We start from the raw sequence: 18,387 nt of genomic DNA, 5'->3' as shown, positions 1-18,387 counted from the left end.
AACATACCGGTTTAACGGTTTTATTTATAGGGGTCTCGTTATAACAACGTCTGCCTCCTTTACCACGTGGTTGGTTTGCTCAAAATGCGCCAACTGCTAATTTGCTCATCGTGTCGCGCGCATTGCATACCTTTAGGCGCTTACGTTAGATGAAGGGTTGGCGACGGTTTATTTATTAAAAGAGCGTTACAATACGTGTTTGTACTTCATTTTAGCATAGAAATGATTCCAATCATACCCTGTCCAACCACCAAACAATAACCACACTTTCAGGTCAAATTGAATTTAATCGAAGCAATTCCACTCAAAAGGAAAAAAAAACAAAACAGCAAAGAAACGACAGAAAACTGACAAACTATTAAACCTAGCAAGCAACAAATGCTTCCTTCCTGGTTTTCCACAACAGCCACAGAAGCATTAGAAGCAACAAGTTTTCGCGTGCCACGACACCACCGCCATCATCGAAAAATGTCTTGCTTCCGGACGGGTGCCGTTCGATTGGTTTTTGGGGCGGAAGTTCACTCGCTCGGTAGCGTCTAGCGCAAAGGAACAAAACAACCTCTGCACTCCTTCTCTTCACTGTTGAATTATGTACTCGCATTAAGTCAATTTATGTTAACGGTGTCAGCAGCAGCACGTCCGCAAGTAATCCCGCAACGCAAGCCAATAAACAAACAATACATACATTTTCGGATAAGTGAGCGCAATTGCTCAAGCAATAAGACCCGTGAGCTAGCTTTTGCCGGTTGCGCATTACAGCAACATTATCAACATTATCGTGTATCTTTTTATTATCATCTTGTTGCGTTTTTTTTTGCACGAGGGGGTTAGAATGCGCTGGGGCGCCCCGTGGCACCTGCTTCCAGGAGCAGAGCATTTAGCATTGATTTAACATTAATGAGGGTCGCACTCACACGCACTTACACTCCCGTTCGCGCACACACTCATCGCTCGTTCTTGCACATTCTCACATTCTCGGTCGCAACTAATTTGGGGCCCTGTTTTCAAATTGCCAACGCCTGCCAGAAACCCGCATCACAACCCCTTTTCATTGTTGGTACCGGCATCGGAATCGGGAATCGGGATTTCAATGTCGCCGGACTGCTTTATGGCCTAGTAGTGGTAGTGTGTTCTCGAATTAGTCGCTAGGGGCCTACTATGTACAGCACGCTCGCACACGGAGCGGTGTGAGCGTGCATATGGGTTAGCGATTAACAATCAAATATCAATATCGACGTAGGTACAAGGCTACACCTATTGCACGCAGCGAAAGGAAAAGGGAAAAAAACGAAAAAGCTTGAAAGATTGTAGAAGGAACAGAACAAAATACAACAAACAGTAAGGGAAAGAAAAAGAGAAATAGATAGTTAACAAAGGAAAGAGAAGAAATGTACAACACTCAACAGCAATTGTTTGAGCGGAGAAAAAATGGAAAAAATAACAAAATAACAACTCAATTTGTGTATCAAATAGAGAATCCAATTGCAGCTCAAAAACGCGAAAGCAAAAATAGGGAGCAAAACACACGAAAAACAATACTACTTCGACCCGCCAGTAATTGGCGGTGGCGAACCAAAAAAAACAGAAGGAAGAAATGACTACGAAAGTCCAGCTTACATTAAATGTACGTTACATTATCAAGAAATATTCGTTTTTTCCCGCTTATAAATACAACTGTTACTGCACTATTGCTCTGCACTTCCCTAACTGATATGACCCGCAAGCGGACCTGATATGTTTCATAATTCCCTCCCACTCTCACTCGCGCGGTTGGATATGTTTCCGCTTAGCGACGATGCTCAAACCTACGACGTCTGCTCGTTCACCGTCCGATGCGTTAGGGTCGTACCATTGTTACCGTTCGCCTCGCTGTGCGATGGTGCCTCGATCGAGGGCTTCTGCGGTTCGTCGTTCTCCGGGTCGTCCCAGAATTGGCGGGCGCCCGACGCAAACACGTTGTAGAACGTGGCCGTAAACAGGTAGACGCACGCGGCTATCACGAACACGATGCGCCACTGGGCGATGGTCGGTTTGCCCTCGATGATGTTGCCGGCCGCGATCGGCGCCAGCAGACCGGCCAGATTGGCGGAGCAGTTGGTGAACGCCATCAGTACGCCCGCGTACCGGGGCGTAATGTCCAGATGGTTGATCTTGAAGCCGGCGTAGATGCCACCGTTCAGCCCGACGCCGACCGTCAGGATGGCGACGGTGAGCGCCCGGCTGCAGCCGGTGTAGGACGCGATGATGAGCGCGATCGCCGGACCGTACTGGCCGATGCTGTTGGAGATCTTGCGCGTCCAGGTGTGGTTGACGCGACCGGACGTCAGCATCCAGTCGGCGACCCAGCCGACCACGATCGAGAACAGCCACATCGCCAGGTAGGGCAGGGCCGAAAGGACACCGTTCTGGAAAATGGGGGAAAAGAAGATGCCAACGTTACAAGGGTTGGACAAACACACACAGCCCTTCCACGGAAGCAAATACATACCGTCTTGATGGAGAACCGCAGCACCTGCTTCATGTAGGTGGGCAGCTCCGTCATCAGCGTCTCGTAGCCATAGTTCTGGCCCAAATGCGCCAGCAGGATCGCGTAGAACGGCAGCGACTTGGCGATGCTCGTCCACGGAATCGGTGGAATGTGCACGGACGCGTTGCCCCACAGCGACTGCTGGATGTACTTCTTCTCGTCCTCCCGGATGCGCGGATGCGTCACCGGATCCTCGTGGCAGGTCAGCAGGAACGCGATCGACCAGACCGTGCCGATGATACCGAACACGTAGAAGATCGACGGCCAACCGCCGTCAAAGCCGTGGTCCGCCAGCAGCCCGGACAGTGGCATCGATATCACCGTGCCGAACTGTGCGCCCGAGTACACGATCGATCCGACGCGCGACCGCTCGTTCGGTGGAATCCACTTCGCCAGCATGGCATGCGTACAGGGCACAATCGGACCCTCGCCCAGCCCCTGGATGAAGCGGACGGCGATCAGCCAGCCAGCACCGCCCTGTCGGGCGGCGACCGGCACCACGAACGCAAACACCGAGTTGATCAGCATGCCCCAGCCCAGGAAGCGCATCGCGCCGTACCGCTTGGCCAGCAGCCCGAACGGGATCTGCGTGATGACGTAGCCGTAGAAGAAGGACGACAGGATGTAGCCCTGCATGCTGGTGCTCCAGATGAACTCGCCGTCCTGCCCGGAATCGTGCGTATCCTCGCCGTAGTCCGTGTCCGGGCACTCGTCGTCGAACACTTCCGCATCCTTCTCGATCGCCGTCTGGTTCACCATCGCCACGATGGCGACCGACATGTTCGTGCGCATCACGTACGCATTGGCCATGCCGAGGAACAGCATGAACACGATGTAATGTCGCGTACCGAACCGCTCTGTGCGGGAAGAGAAGGGATAGGGAAGGGAAAAACATGTTAGCATTTGTAACGATCCTTCACTAAGTGTGAGCCAAAACGGAAACTGAAAGTAAACATTCGGGGCGACAGTGTTGGCAACATTTCAACCACTTATCGCTTCCCTTCCTGTCAAACATTCGCAACCACACATCCCCAACCTCCCCATTTTCACGCTCAAACACACACACTCATTTGTCAAATCAATCACTGAACCGTACCGTGACCGGTAGGTAAAGTGCATCAATGCTCTTTTGGCATTTTGGCAACGAGAAAACAAATCAAACACCGGCACGAGTCAACGTCGCTGCAACGGCAAGAACAAAGATGGCGTCCTCACCCCGCACATCAACAGATCGGACACCAGATCGGCTGCGGTAAGATTATCTTTTGCGCCGTGCCGGTCAACAGTGCGCACGTGCCAGCCATCAACCAATCTTTTAACCAAACACAGGGCGGGAGGGGGGCAGCAGAGACAACAACATACACACACACACACATGCTTTGGACAAAATTGCAACATTGCAAGTTAGATGGGGCGCAATTGCCCAAACTGCTGGGTACACAAACGAAACAAAGCAGATTTATTTATGGTACCGACATTAGTAGCCGACCATATACGATCTTAACGCAGGCTATTCCGGGGCGTCATTAACCTGTGAGAATTTGCGTATGGATAAACAGATAAACCTGGGTGAGATCTTCATAATCTTAGGGTTGGATGCAAAGTTCTGCAAGAGTATAATCTGTTTGTGCATCTCTACGCAGATATGCAACAACAGCAACAACAACCTCCCCGGTGAGGTCAATGCATTATGCCCGTTTATCAACCGTGACATGACAAGAGTGAGGCGCAAGAATTACGACGATCCTTTCCCCACGCTGACTCTGAACATTGTTCAGAGTGCGCTTTGTTTAACGAGAAGAGCAGGCGAGCAAACAGAACCGGATGCGGCTACTACTACTAACTGGCAAACGCTTGCGAAACCGCACGGCAATGTCCTATCGCGCAAACATCTTCAAACGGTCGGTTTCAACATCTCCTACAATTTGGTCGGTCCCTTCCATAGCAACTGCACAGGCAACTGGTCGCAATTTGAAGTGAATTTGATTTAATGGAAAGATTGCCTCGCATGATCAAGCTTGATCATGGTATCCTCAGGAACTGTGTAAGATCCTCTAGTTAAGCGATTAGACACTGGCACACTTCAACAGCGCTGGAAGTGCATGACGACCACTTTAGCTCCATTCAGCACACTCCACAGGCTAATCCTTGGAATACGCTCCAAACCCCTAATCCGCACGTGCTTTACGATGGGTCGCATATCGAGATTACACAAACATCTCCTCCGCTTATCACGACAACGACTAGCCACACTGTCCCGATACGGCGTGACTTCTCGTAACCTCGTAATGCGTGCTTCAACATTCCCAGAGCGCAATGAAGTTGACCTACTGAACGGTGGCGTACATGTCCCTTTCCCCGTAGTGTCTGCGTTATCGAGCTCCAGCACTTGATCCCAACCCAATCAATCAGTGTGGACCCCGGGCCCAGTCCGTCCTCCGCACGTCTGATCTGAGTAAATCATTAGTTTCTTCCTGGTTCTAATCTAATCGCCATTGGAGCCGTGCCACAGAACGTATACACGGGACTGGTTCGTACACTACCCTCTGTCTCATTATCGCAGTCACACCTTCAGGGGAGCTTTAGCGCCGTTTTATTGATTAATTGTATGATTGATCTATACACTCCCCCTGGATGGTCCGATTCTCGCTTGCTGTCACTATAAATCATGGAGATTAGATTTTGGGAGAAGCTCTTGGAGTTCACACATCTCATCAAAGGTCGTGCCGATGTGCCGATGAAGAAGAGTGTCTGTGAGGAGTGGAGATGGCAAACATACTTTGCAAACGCTACTGATCACGTCAACCCGCTCTAAGGATCCAATGCAATCTACCCTGGACATTGTGACTCTAGATCGTACTGACAACTCCACCACTAAAATCACTAATTTGTAATAGGACACCGAAATGGAACGCTTTTCCTTACTTGCCGGTAAGACGCCCTCGTCCGTGGCCATTTCTGCCTGCTCCCACACGAGCACATGGTTGGATCGATCACGATTTTCCGGCATCTTTGCACTTGGGTAGCTCCTAGCAACTCTTTCAGACACTCTCACAACACACGCGGCAGAGACGGTAGTTCACGCCCTGCTGGCCGCTTATTTTCACTTTCCAATTCTTCAGTTTCTTTTTTGGGAGAAATCGTTCTCCCTGGCTGCTAGACGCCAAATGTCGCTTAACAAATTCCGTTTCTGCACTATATCAGTGGCCTAAGTGTGGTGACCCAGGGACACACACAATGCAGGGGGCTGTCGAGTGGCACAAGGGGCTGCTCGTGTGGAGTTTCGGAGCCCTCAAGTGGTCCTACTTTGGGTCACGCGAGTAGCACGCGCCCAGATTCTCGTTCCAGACACCTCCAGCGAGAATCTGTCGCCAATCCAGGTTGCTTGTTATTGGACCGGGCGTGTCCTACGCTATTATCACAGATCACTGGACACACTCAATGGGCACACACACAATCGCTTGTTTTTGCATTCACTTGCACGTGAAGAATCAATGGTAGCACGGGAGCTTCTGTGACGCAAACCTGAACAGCTGATTTATGTTCAATCGATTTGGCAGTCCGTGGGCGCCCCTCGATCACGTGTAGCGCACACGGTGCAGCGCGCGTTGGTTGGTGCAAAGATGGACGCGATCTCACGGAGACACGATCGGTGCGCGCGCGCTCGCACACACGGTGTGGTCTGGGGTGGCTGTGTCGTCCACCCGTTCAGCTCGTACACTTCCGACGTACTGGGATCGGTTCGGGGTGCGAACCGATGGTTTTGTTTCAACCACACCATCAGCAGCAGCAACAACAACCAACCCCCCCAAAGCCACCAACCGAACGGGGTGTATGTAAATACAACTCCCCTTCCTCCTTGCTGCTCGTGAGCTTGGGGCTCTCGGGAGAATTGGCGGCTCTCCTTCACGCTGACAAACCGGTAAGCAGAGATTCCGACTCTGAGGTTCTTCTTATCAACCGAATCCCACCGTCTCGTGTGCAAATTGTGTTGTCTTTGTGTGCCCTTTCCACCACTTCGACGCGTCGACGGACTTGCAAGCGTTTACAGGGCGGCGCACCTTCCTCGCGGGCAGTGCATTACCGTACTGACTCTGGCACCTTCATTGACGGAAACGGATTCCGTGCGCGGCTCAACACTAACGCTATGATTTTACACACACACAGAAAGAGAAACCGACCCGTAACCGGACCCCGGGAAACCAGCGCTCGTGGTCGTTGCGTCTTCGTCACACGCGGAATCACTAATCCGATGTGTGTGCGATAGGTCACCGAGTGAGTGTGTGCTGATAACGCCGTCGCCGCCACACAACTATCATCAGCACCACGCGGTCGCGGTCGCAGGCCAATTCCCTACACGCACACGCACTCACTACCGAACCCCCCAAAACCAAACCTAGCAAACACAAACACACACGCAACACAACAGTTTCTATGAAACAACTGCGAGAGGGGGAGAAGCAACAACAAAAAAACATTGAAATCTGTCAAGCAAAAGAAAAACAAAGTGCTAAATGCTTCTGCCATGTGGTTGCCGTGGTGATCCTCCGGCATAGGCGACGCAACACGGCGTGCCTACTACAACGTGTTGTGAGATTCTTTTCGATAGCAAGAAAGAGACAGAGTGAGTGAGAGAGGGCGTGTGTAAGGTTTTGGACGGTTGCACCGAAACTGCCTCCTACCAATACACATAAACTCCAATGCATTTGCGTTGTAAAGTGCAGCTCTACGCCCCTACGACAGTTTTCTAAGTACGGTGACCTAGTTCTTCGCTTCTTCCCAAGCAACGATCGGTGACCCTCGCTCACACACGTACGTGTCTCCGCCGGTCAAAAACAAACACATTGCATGCAAGTGTGGGTGGTGGTTGTGGTGGTGCATCATCCACCAAAAACCCAACCCACCCACCCGATTGTGCACAAAATGAAACACAATTAAGCATTACTATCAAAGGTTAAATGACGTTACCACACACACACACATTACCACCATGACAGACCGTGTCGACCCACCACCGGGGCTTTAAAAATAAGACCACATGTGTTGTAGGGGAGGGTGGGATGTAAAAATAGTTCACCCATCTTCATCCCCTTTGCGACAATCGGACATTTCTGCTAACGCTGAGTGGGTGGCGGATGAGGGAGCCAGGGCGCACCTTGAGCTTGAGATATCACTGAGCACACACCGTGCATCACCGCCGATCGCAAACAACAATCATCAAGATCCGGATTCTTTTAGCACCGGTGTGTTTATTTTTGGAGGATTTATTCTTAATGTCCCCAATCGCTGGATGACTGTTACAGTAATGATACAGAGCAGTTGGATGCTCGATTAGAATTAATTCCGCGCGATCTTCTGTGGCCGGCACGGTGTGGTCAGAATGACACACGTTTCGCTCACGCAAAAAAAAAAACACCCTCATCGGTAACTTCAGGCCATGATCAGTCGGCACTAGCTGCTGATACACGTCGTTCGTCCCTCAAGTGGCGCCTACGCCTATAGAAGCTATCACGCTCGGTATGGCAGGCGTGTGCTACATTCTTGTGAGCAAGCATCCCACGTCCACGGGGTTTTGCGAAGACACCGGACTGGACACTAGCCCTAAGTCCAAGGTATCCCACACGTCCGCAAACCCGCATGCCGCGATTTATTAGCCAGAAAGCCCAATCAAAGTATAGCACACCTGAAACCTGACACAGGCAACCGGCAGCCAAGATCACGGCAACAGGGCTCGGACATCCGCTCGAGATGCCGCGTCGAGACGAGAGCAATAGTGCTAGTGTGCTAGTCTGTTTGTCAAACAGCTAAGGCCAGGTTGATAGCGTAACACAATGGTGAATCAGCCATTATCAGCAAGACGGCGGCGCATCGTACCTTCAAGTTACTGGCTAGTCACCTTCAATCGCTCATCAGCGGGATAGCACGGATCTTGTGCGCGGGAGGCTCTTTACGCACAAACCTTGCGGATGATAACACTCTTGTCAAAACAGTGCTCGATGGGTTCAGCCCGATCGGTATCTCGCGCATCCACAAATTGTGCAAACAAATGTTCTGCTACGCATCGTTTGAATTCTTTTACTGCCATTTCAGGGGAACGAGGCACTCCACACTAGATAAGCAACCGAAAGGCGTAATACTCCAAATTAGTGTTTCCTAATGAATGGGGCAATCGGCGAGCGGGGTTAGTCGGGTGTAGTTTTGAAAGCAACAACACCTCGGATAAGAACACACAATAGTATCTACATCCGGTTGCCAAGAGGAGACTGGCTCGCCAAAGACGCAATAAAAACACGGTTTTTTACGCTTTGAATTACCATTAGGAGTGTTATTTCATGTCGTCAGTATGGCAATGCATATTCTTGTGAATTTAAAATTCCTTCAAATTACAACAATCAAGAGATACGCCATTGTTGTCACACGGAACAACTGCAAATCCAGTCCGCTGACTTCACGGGCGCCATTATCAACGTTCATAGTTGAAATGTTTCATTTCAAATTTGCAGCTTTTCCGCTAAGTGAAATATTTCACGCGTCGAAATCTTTCTCTTCAGCGCAACGCGCGTTTGAAATTCTTCCGTTGCTGAAACAGAAGCTCTTCAGCGAAGCAGATAACCACGATTTGACATCGCGCATTTCCTTTGCACGAACTTTGCATATCTACGACCCACACACTAATTGATCGATCGTCTTCCCGCACACGCCTTCCTGCCCTTTGCTTTTAATGAGGAAACTATAAAATCATTCCTTCTCACCCACGGGGTGGCCCGCGCCGGCTCAATTGTTTTCGGGCAGGGGGGCTATCTTGCGCATTCGGCACATTTGCCACATGTCTGATAATTGAACAATTGGCGCGGTGGCGGCGAAATTAAATCCCCTCCCGGCACAGGAAATGAACGATTTGTCAGCCAACGCTTGACAGCCTAATTTGGGTGGATTTATTGGCGCTGCTCGTTCGCGGGATCGGAAGCCTGCAGAGGTGCATTTGACTTGAGATTTTGCAACACAACGCAGCGTATGCTAATAGAGCGTGAAGAAGTGCCCTCTCGCCACAGTGTGTAGATAAAAACTAGACCCCGTTGCCTTTTGCGCGATAACGCAGATGACTAACGAGATCTTGGCGCGTTGTTTGCAGTGCCGAAACGTTTTCGTCAACTTCCGACGGATGTAGTTATGGGCTTTTGTTTGTCGGTTAGGTATTACATCAACCTTCCCCACAGAAACACGTGGATTAGTCATCGCAGTGTCGTAAAAGTTTTGAGCCGCGCCGCTCTGTTTGAAATTTGAAGACGCTTCTCTGCTTAATGGTACACCTTGCGATGCTAAATACACAGTTAATAAGTGCTAATTACCAGCCAATCCAATCGCCCTTGCTGCCAAAACTAAAGGACATGTTTCAACACATTCCAGCCAGCAACATTACAGTCTGAGTGAGTGTGTGTGTGTGAGATCAAAAACGTACCGCTTAGGGGTATAATTTTGTCTTTTTTTTGTTGTCCCGCGAGCTCCAAACTGATCATGCCATCATGCGAAACCGGCCCCTTGTTTTTGTCCCAGGTATAATTATGTCGTGGCGTTTTTGGGGACTACAGCGTGTTTCCCCTTTTTGTGTTGCAACTTCGTGCAACCGATCGAGACAGTGACTCACACGCAACTAGGGACATGTTTCTCGTTTCTAAAACTTATTCATGGAGAACCTTTGTTCCTCTACCTCACTTATAATTTCTGTCATAATTCTATAAATTTTCCACAATTACTGCCCATCAACACCTCACATTTGCGGTCACAATTAGCGCACCTTCTGGAAAAGTATCTCATAAATATCACACCGAAGGGTGCAGCCGTAAATTGATACTAATTTTAAACTGCAATAAACCGATCCGCATCCACACCATCGAAATGTTCGTATCGGCACCGGAAGAATGCGCTACAACCCTCTAAGAAAGCTGTCACACACTGTCGTGTGCAAATATAAAACCATACACCGTCTCACTCTCTCCCACCCCGTCTAATCCCCTCTCGCACAACAGTCCCAGACGTGCATTGCATTGGCGATGCGCTGCAAACACATGCCACGGTGCAACAGGCCGGCGCCTGTACACACGTTTTTGCACACATTCCATACCATTCGACCACCACAGCCAGTTTGTCCGTGAACCACGTGACGCGCCACCTGTGACCATGTGCGGTGTGGCCGGGGTAGTACACGCTTCGGTGCGCATCCGACCTCAGGATCTAGAGCTAGAGCACTAAGGGCAGTCCTTACTGAAGCGCATCTCGCTGCCTGTGTGTATTATGTTCCGGCATATACAGCAACCCGGAAACGATCGCAACACCTTCGCTGGACCTTTCGCAGCGGTTCATTATGCTGGAATGCTGACAAACGTATGCTGAAAAAAATGTATGCAAAACAGCGCACAAATGTGTCGTTTTGTGCGCGAGGCAAAACAAACAGCTAAAGGCCAGCGAACTGAAACACGCAATGACAGAAACCGAGGCACAAGGTGCGCGCGCACCACGGTTGAATGCGCCTCAATGTCACGGTCAGCGTGTGTGTGGTGTGTTAGACACAGGCATTCGGGCACCACGCCACGCCAGGCGCCAGCAGGTGCGATCGAAAGCGGCGCAATCGTTTTCAGATAAATAAATTAACGCGCTGAGGTGTCACTAAAGCTGGGGTAAGCATCTACTACTACTAATCGCTGTGGGCGCGTATACTTACGGTTCGGTTTCTCCGGTTCGGCATTAGCCAAATACTCCTTGCTGACCGTCATGATGTTTTAGTTCTGTTGTTGTTGATGTCTCCTTACTCTCACTACTCTCTTCCTTTGGTTTAAGCGTAACTTCTTCCTCTGCTCGCTTTGCAGGCAGATCGATGATAATAACGATGTTGGATAATAGTAATACTGTTGTTGCCGTTGTTCTTAGTAGCCTCTTCTTTTCTTCTTGTTGTTGATGTAAGCTGGGTTGCTGGGATTCACGGTACTCACACAAAGTACAGCAAGGGTGGAGCTGTAGCTTCGTATACACGTACGCACTTTCTCAACAGCAAAAGGTCACTTGGATAAAGTTGCTATAATGCGCTGTCAGTGTAGCGGTGGTTGTTGGTGTTTAGCAACCATTTCTGTTGTGGGTTTTTGGAAAAGAGAAGAGAAGAGAAGAGAAAAACATACATTAATACACCGGGACTTATTAAAAGGATGATATTTATTACTCCGATCACGGTAAACAATAACCTATCGAAATCCCATCCATTCTGACGTCAATGCAAATCAACGTCTGGTACCCCAAAAAAAAACAACAACAACAAGCCATTAAATCCAAATTCACGCTTTCCGCATGCAATTTGTTTAAACAACTTCCATACCTTACACAGTACCCCCGAAACCTAAACCACTACACACACGCCCAGTTCTTGTTGGTTTGAAAAAAACACTTGTAATGTCAACCCATAACACTCAGCATCATCAGTAACGCCGGGTTCAGGGAACACAGTAGAGGGAAGTAAAGGCAGCCGGCCAAAAAATTAACACAACACTGACAAAGGTTCAAAAACTGGTCCGGACCGGGCGGCGTGCGGTGCCTTGCACTCTCCCTCATCGAATGTCGTTATGAAACTGACAACATTTTGGTACTTTTCCAGAACCACCGACGCTAGACGGGTGCCTTCTTGTTTTTTTTCCTTTGGTTTGTTTTGAATGGCTTTTGGGTCTGCTGCGCCGGAACGTGACGATCAGCCGATTTGGATTCGACAGCACGATCGTCCGCCTCTTCTTCGTACCGTTCTTTCTAGATGTTTACCCTATCCCGATGATCACGTGATCAGTGTCGGTACACAAACAAACAAGCAGGCTGTGTAGTAGTACTACCTCGACAAAAGATCCAAAATTTGCACTCGCCCATTTCGTTGGACCGTGGGGAGGAGGTTTTGGCAAGTCACCTCCACTCTGGAACAGGTTGCTCATTGCATAACGTTCCCCCAAAATTGCGACGCACGTTGCGTTAACGCTGAAAGATCGATAGCTATTCGATTCCCCGACACAACTTAACACAAACAAATGGCACTATTTGGACACGATTCTCCCTCGCTAGCAATTATCACACTTTCACCTACTTTGAAATCGAGCCTCTTTAATACGCTTCTCAAGAAGAAGGCCTACCGGCAAAGCACAACACCTTCACGCAGCTCTGTTTGCTTGCTGCAACCTGCTAGTACTCATTTAATCTATACTCTACACCCGTTTAGCACAACCGTGCGAACCGATTGCCATTGCACAATTGTTCCGCTTGCGAACTGCCGCTGGAAGTTCAAGCCCGACGAGTCACACTGCTCGTTACCACGCGTTACACGCCGTATTATACACACAACCTCTACCGCACAACACACAATGCACTCACACCTTTGCTGTACGCGCAACACCGGTGGTGAAAAAGGGAAGTGGCACAGCGTTCGCGTTCGCAAGCTTCACCAGCAACACCGGCAGCAGAAGCAGAGAGCCTCGGGGAAAGGCATTAATGAAAATTGAGAATAATATTCAACACCTGCCGCTCGATGATAACGAGCGGCCGAGTGGACCTCATCCTCTTCTCAACCTTCTCGCTTTGCGGACTTTTGGGATGTGAAAATCCAACACAAAGCAAAACCAAAAGACCTGGGTTGAAAGTGACCTTTCGAAAATTGGCGAATCTTCAACAAAAAAGGGACCATGATAGCCAGGTAGGAAAAGGGCCCCGCACGTCTCGCACCTTCTGGGAAGTGTCGCCTGGAGGATGCAATAACGACAAAAAGGGACTAGTTGCCGTTTGATAAAAAGCAAGGAAGACATTCCAAGGCACATTCCTGGGACCTTTCCGTTCCGAGGAATTCTATCTCGGCAGACACTCCAGCAGGCACTTGGCGATTGCGCGTACCAAAGCAAAAGCGTTACGATATGACTAGACACGTCTTGTGCTAACCATCACGTAGAACAGATCAACAGGTTGGCTAGCTAACCCTCCTCTCCTTCACGAAACCGAGTTCAAAGTCATGGTCATGTTAGTTTAACATTTGTGAAGATTTCAATCCCGTGCAACTTCATTCTCGCACTGCTCTCTTTTAGGTTCTCTCGCGGCAGGTAGTCCCCGTAAGGCCGCCAGCAAAAGGTCAGCCACGGTGGCGTCGGCGATCGTACGATCCCAGACACTCCCAGAGCCGCCTAGACGGCAGAGTTATCACTTTCGATTTCCCTGCTCCAAAAAAAAACCAGCTCCAATTCCAGGCCGGTTCAACGTGCTCTCTCGCATTCGCTGCCGTCCTTGCGCGCTCAGCGGTCTGCGGAGTCAACTGATTAAATATTTATAGCGCATGCCTTCGCAAGCTCTCTAGCACCGCCTGGAGCATAAATAATATGTCGCTGCCTGGGCCAAGTGCTTCTAGCTTCTTCAGTTAATGCGGCACGACGTAACGGTTCCGCTGCACGGTACGGTATCTCTCTCTCTCTCCCCTCACGTCGCCAGAATCGGGCTGAACTTTACAACCGGCAGTGGTGGCGCATGCTCGTGTGTGCTTATCAACAATCAGTCAATGTACCGCGGACGTGTGGAATTAGCTACGGAGCTATTATTCCGGTACTTCACCTCGTGGTTTGATTGACTGTTGACGGTAAGGTAACAACACCTCCCGGTGTAGCTATTCCGGGGGAAGTTGTCCCAGTCGCACTCGCTGTAAAGGGGGCAATAGAAATACCTGGTCGGTAGTTTACCATTAATCCCCGTTCTGTGTCGAGTGCCGTCCTGGTATGTCCCATCCTATCGTATCTCCCGTAAAAAGAGGGTATTAAATCAACTGCTGGAACATGAAGGATGTAAACAGCTGCTGATCTTTGGCACTTTGGTACCCTATTAGCACGCGATTTTAGTGCCACAATTCCACATGATCGGTGATCTTCACTTTAAACCAATTAGATGTGATGTGTGAAGCTACAGAAAACAAGTTACCTTGAAAAAAAGGGGTTCGAAGTCAACATTCCTCTCCATGCCCATCATTTGCAATCTCCTATCGCTCACTTCACTAAACTTTAACATTCTAAACAAGCGCACATGTTACTGCTGTTTGTAATCATTTCGCGATGACTATCACTTTCGTGCACTGCCACCATTTCAAAGCTGTCCGGATTCGGATGCTAGTGGCCAACCTTGACGAAACAATCGCCACTGCATCCCAACCCTATCAGACCCCCCCTGCTCTGTCTCATTCATCGAGACGTGCGATTCACATTCATCAATGTCGGACGGGGAAGGTGGTTTGGGTTGAATATTCAAATCTACGCAGCTCGACTGAACCAAAGCATCATAGTTCCATTGTGCCAGCGTTGGTGGGAGATTCACCCATCATCTCGTTCGTTATCTATGACTTCCCGTTTTGCCAGACAATCAACTGCTTCTCATCCTTCGCTCACCCCTGCCTGCAGTGTGTGCTTCCGTAGACCGCATTACATTACATCGCACAGCACCGGCGGTTACGGTTGTTGTTTGTGCTGGTTTTGATTAATTAATAATGTGGAGATCGCTTGCCTTAGATCGCACCAGAATCGATCATGCACTCTGAGGCGCGCGAAGGATGAGAACACAACAAACAAACAAACTTTCTCAAGGGCTTAGAGCTCTCCCAGGTTGCAAAGTGTATCTGATCGATTGACATCACACCTTCTTTCACGCACAATTCGTCCGGCCATTCACACAATACCAACCCAAAACACCACACCCCACCACAAAGAGTGTGAAGATCACGCGCGCACGATGACCTCTCTCGATCTATGGGCGAAAGATCTTGGCAGAGGAGAGCGCGATGAATGAAAATTATGTGTCTGTTTGTTTTATACAATAATCACAAGACGGTTTTTGCGATCGTGTGACGAAAATATCGCACGTTCTGTGCGGCTGGCCACTTGCGGATTACCCCGCATGGGCCGCTCTGACGTCCGGCGAGTTCAGAATCGTTACAGGGCGCCGTAATGGTGTCAGCGGGATGGTCTTTTTACACTTTTGGCACCTGCACTTGCGATCGGTGCGATATCAACTCTACAGATCTATGGGTTTGTTTTAATAATTTCAACCGCCCGGTAACCTCGTTCGAAGTACACCTCCGATGATTTACAACGACCTCGTACTTGATGGAGCTGGTGCTTTCTCTTTGAAAAAGGCCAATTATGCTATTGCATCAATAGCAAGCATCCCAAACACAAGAGTACCTTTAATGGGGTGCAAAGTATTATGAAGTCTAGGCCTTTATTTGAATTATTTTGACAAAACCCCGAAAGATCACTTCACAACGCTAAACTACACGCTTCAAGCCAAACCCAAAACTCAACGATTGATACCGCCCAACACTCCTCGCAAAACCAACTCAAAAACTTCCAAAATTTGCCATTTCGGGTAGGGGTTTGCTTCACCTATTCTCCCATTTCTAGGTCAGCAAGGCATTGTTGGAACCAAAGTATTGGGTGGGAGGCTATGGTTTGATGGATTCGTTTCGATTCAACAACCCTGTTGTTATTGGACGTTCACAAGCCTGTTGTAATTGGACTTCATTTGAAAGTCTCAAATGATGTACTTCTGTAACAACTTCACCAATCATCACTTCACATATTCAAAGGCACGCACCCGACACGCAATGTAAGGACAACACGGGGACTCACTACACATCAACAGAACACACAGACACACTGAGGAGTTGTTTTTACTTACACAAAATTATGTGATGTAAATAGATGCTGCCACACTGGTTGTGCTCGCAGTACTGGGATGGTCAAAAAAACCGACGGACTTGGGTGCGACGGACAGACCGATTGAAACTCGAACCTCTTGGGATGGGATGGTGGGGAGTTCCGAAGTTCGTACGTCGGACTGGGGCTGTTGTTGTTGTTGTGGTGGCTTCGTTCGCACACTAAGCTCTTCGGTGTTTTTTGTTGGTAGCTGCTTGCAGAGCGTGCTGTCAGACTTGACAACCGGCACCGGTACTATCAAAGTGCGGAGCCATGGTGCTAGTAGCGTGGGAGAGATGGGCCATCGTTTTTTGATGCTTTTCTTCGTTGGAAATAGATCACTTTCCTTCCTTCGGTTTTGCCGAGAGAAGCAAAATACAGCAATTCCCCTTTACAAGAAAAACGGAAAAGCGAACCCGGTTGTGATCGATAACGATCGTCTCCCACGGCACGGTGGATGATGATCTTCTCGCTCTCTCTCTCCTGCCGGAGTAGATGGAACCCGCGCGCAGCTTGGTGCTGCGACGACGATGCTTTGTTGGCGCACACGCTTGAACTCACTCGACCGTACGAGCGGCCGTTGATTATTTATATAAAATCGTGCGCCTACCAACACACAAGCGGCCGGTTCGGCCGGCCGCACGGGGCCACAAACAATCGTACGATCTCCGGTATCACAGGGACCGGTGTGATGGCGTGCGTGTGTGAGTGTGCTCACACACATCAACAACCGCGGCCGGCACTTGGCCCAATCCCCCCCCCCCTAGCAAGTGGTTCCGATCGTGTGTCAATCGGGCGGCATTATCAGGGCCCGGCGCGGGTTCGGGATTTTGGGAAGTCCGCTCCCGGTCGCGGAATATGCAACACACCCGTTGCCCTTGCCCTACCAATGCAATGCTCCACGCGATGCGTCGATGGAAAGGGAAAGCACTCTCGTGTGTTGCAAGGAAGTCATGGGCGAGAAGGCACACCGAGAGAAGGGTGTGCGATGATAAGAACATGACGTGCACACGATTTTCAGACCGGACCGTTCCTCACTGACTGACTGTCCCCTTTCCCCGTGTGGTCGTCGCTTCTATCAGTCTCCTTGCCTCTCTCTCTCTCTCTCGCTTAAAAAACGACGTTTGAACATCCTTTCTCATTAGTCGCTGTAATTGCATGATAAGCAGTCTCTCCGTATCTCGTCTCGGGACGATCAAGTGCGCCACGATCCTCCTAGAGGTACAAGAAGGTTGCTAGACAGCATTCTTTTTAGAGATTAGGCAATTACAAATATCTACATTTTACAATCATTTGGTTGTAAATGTACAGATTAGTTAAAATCAAAGCTATATTTTATTCTTTTTAAAACTATTTGACTTACTTTCTACCTACAGGAGATATAGCGTGAAATGAATTAATGAAATTTGCTGAAGGCATAAGAAATCATACCTAAAATTGTAAGTTTTATTCATTAAAAGATCTGTAATTGATTACCCTAATGATAACGCTATACTTCAGACTGACTTTTTAATCGATCGAGAAAAAGTAAGATTTTTGACATTTTATGTAAAACAGAATCACAATTTTCATCAAAAGATAATGTAATATCTTCCCAACGATAAAATATTGCGCCTCAAAACACAAAAATATGAATATTGAAAAAATTAATGGGTTGAATATTCAACATTAAACTACTCTCATTCCCCAATCATCTCGTGATTCGCTGGTTCCCTCGTTCGCTCGCCCATTCATCCCACAAATCCCAACTTTCCGATCCCGATCCATTCGCACGCGTCCTCACCGCAGCCACTTTGATGTCCGCTGAAGTGCGCTATCCCGCCAAACACCTCAAAGGTTGCCTTCCGCTTCAATCCGTTTTATTACATTTATTTTTTGTTAGCTTAACCTGAAGTACAGCTGTAATAACAGGTCCCTTTTACCGTTGCAGCAAGGTAGAGCGGTATCGATAGGGCGGCTTCTTGTTTGCCTACTTGAACGTGACCATTCGCTGCTGGTACGGCGGCACTAAGCCAACGCAAACCATTTGCTTTTGCGAAACCACGTCCCCAGGGTCCCCGCCAAGCGGACCCGACCGGGCTAAACAATAAAAGCAAAACTCACAACAAACTCATTACGAAA

At 49.0% G+C, this 18,387-nt stretch overlaps 1 protein-coding gene across 2 annotated transcripts; it reads right to left on the bottom strand.

The window, feature by feature from the left end:
- Positions 1 to 733: 733 nt before the first annotated feature.
- On the bottom strand, positions 734 to 16,844 carry LOC120960111 (putative inorganic phosphate cotransporter). Of its 2 annotated transcripts, XM_040384069.2 has the most exons (4): positions 16,250 to 16,844; positions 11,247 to 11,648; positions 2,489 to 3,384; positions 734 to 2,405 (listed from the first exon to the last, which is right to left on the bottom strand). In XM_040384069.2, exons 2-4 carry the CDS (start codon positions 11,296 to 11,298, stop codon positions 1,806 to 1,808), a joined length of 1,548 nt encoding a protein of 515 aa, XP_040240003.1. In that variant the 5' UTR covers positions 11,299 to 11,648; positions 16,250 to 16,844; the 3' UTR covers positions 734 to 1,805. The 2 variants fall into 2 exon arrangements, with proteins under 2 accessions (XP_040240003.1, XP_040240002.1); XM_040384068.2 differs by lacking the exons at positions 11,247 to 11,648; positions 16,250 to 16,844 and adding an exon at positions 5,453 to 6,637.
- Positions 16,845 to 18,387: the final 1,543 nt, after the last annotated feature.

The sequence above is a fragment of the Anopheles coluzzii genome, chromosome 3 (genome assembly GCF_943734685.1).
Source record: "Anopheles coluzzii chromosome 3, AcolN3, whole genome shotgun sequence".
Taxonomy (NCBI): domain Eukaryota; kingdom Metazoa; phylum Arthropoda; class Insecta; order Diptera; family Culicidae; genus Anopheles; species Anopheles coluzzii.
Note: the sequence above shows the minus strand (reverse complement) of the source record. Positions and strands in the feature narration are given on the sequence as shown.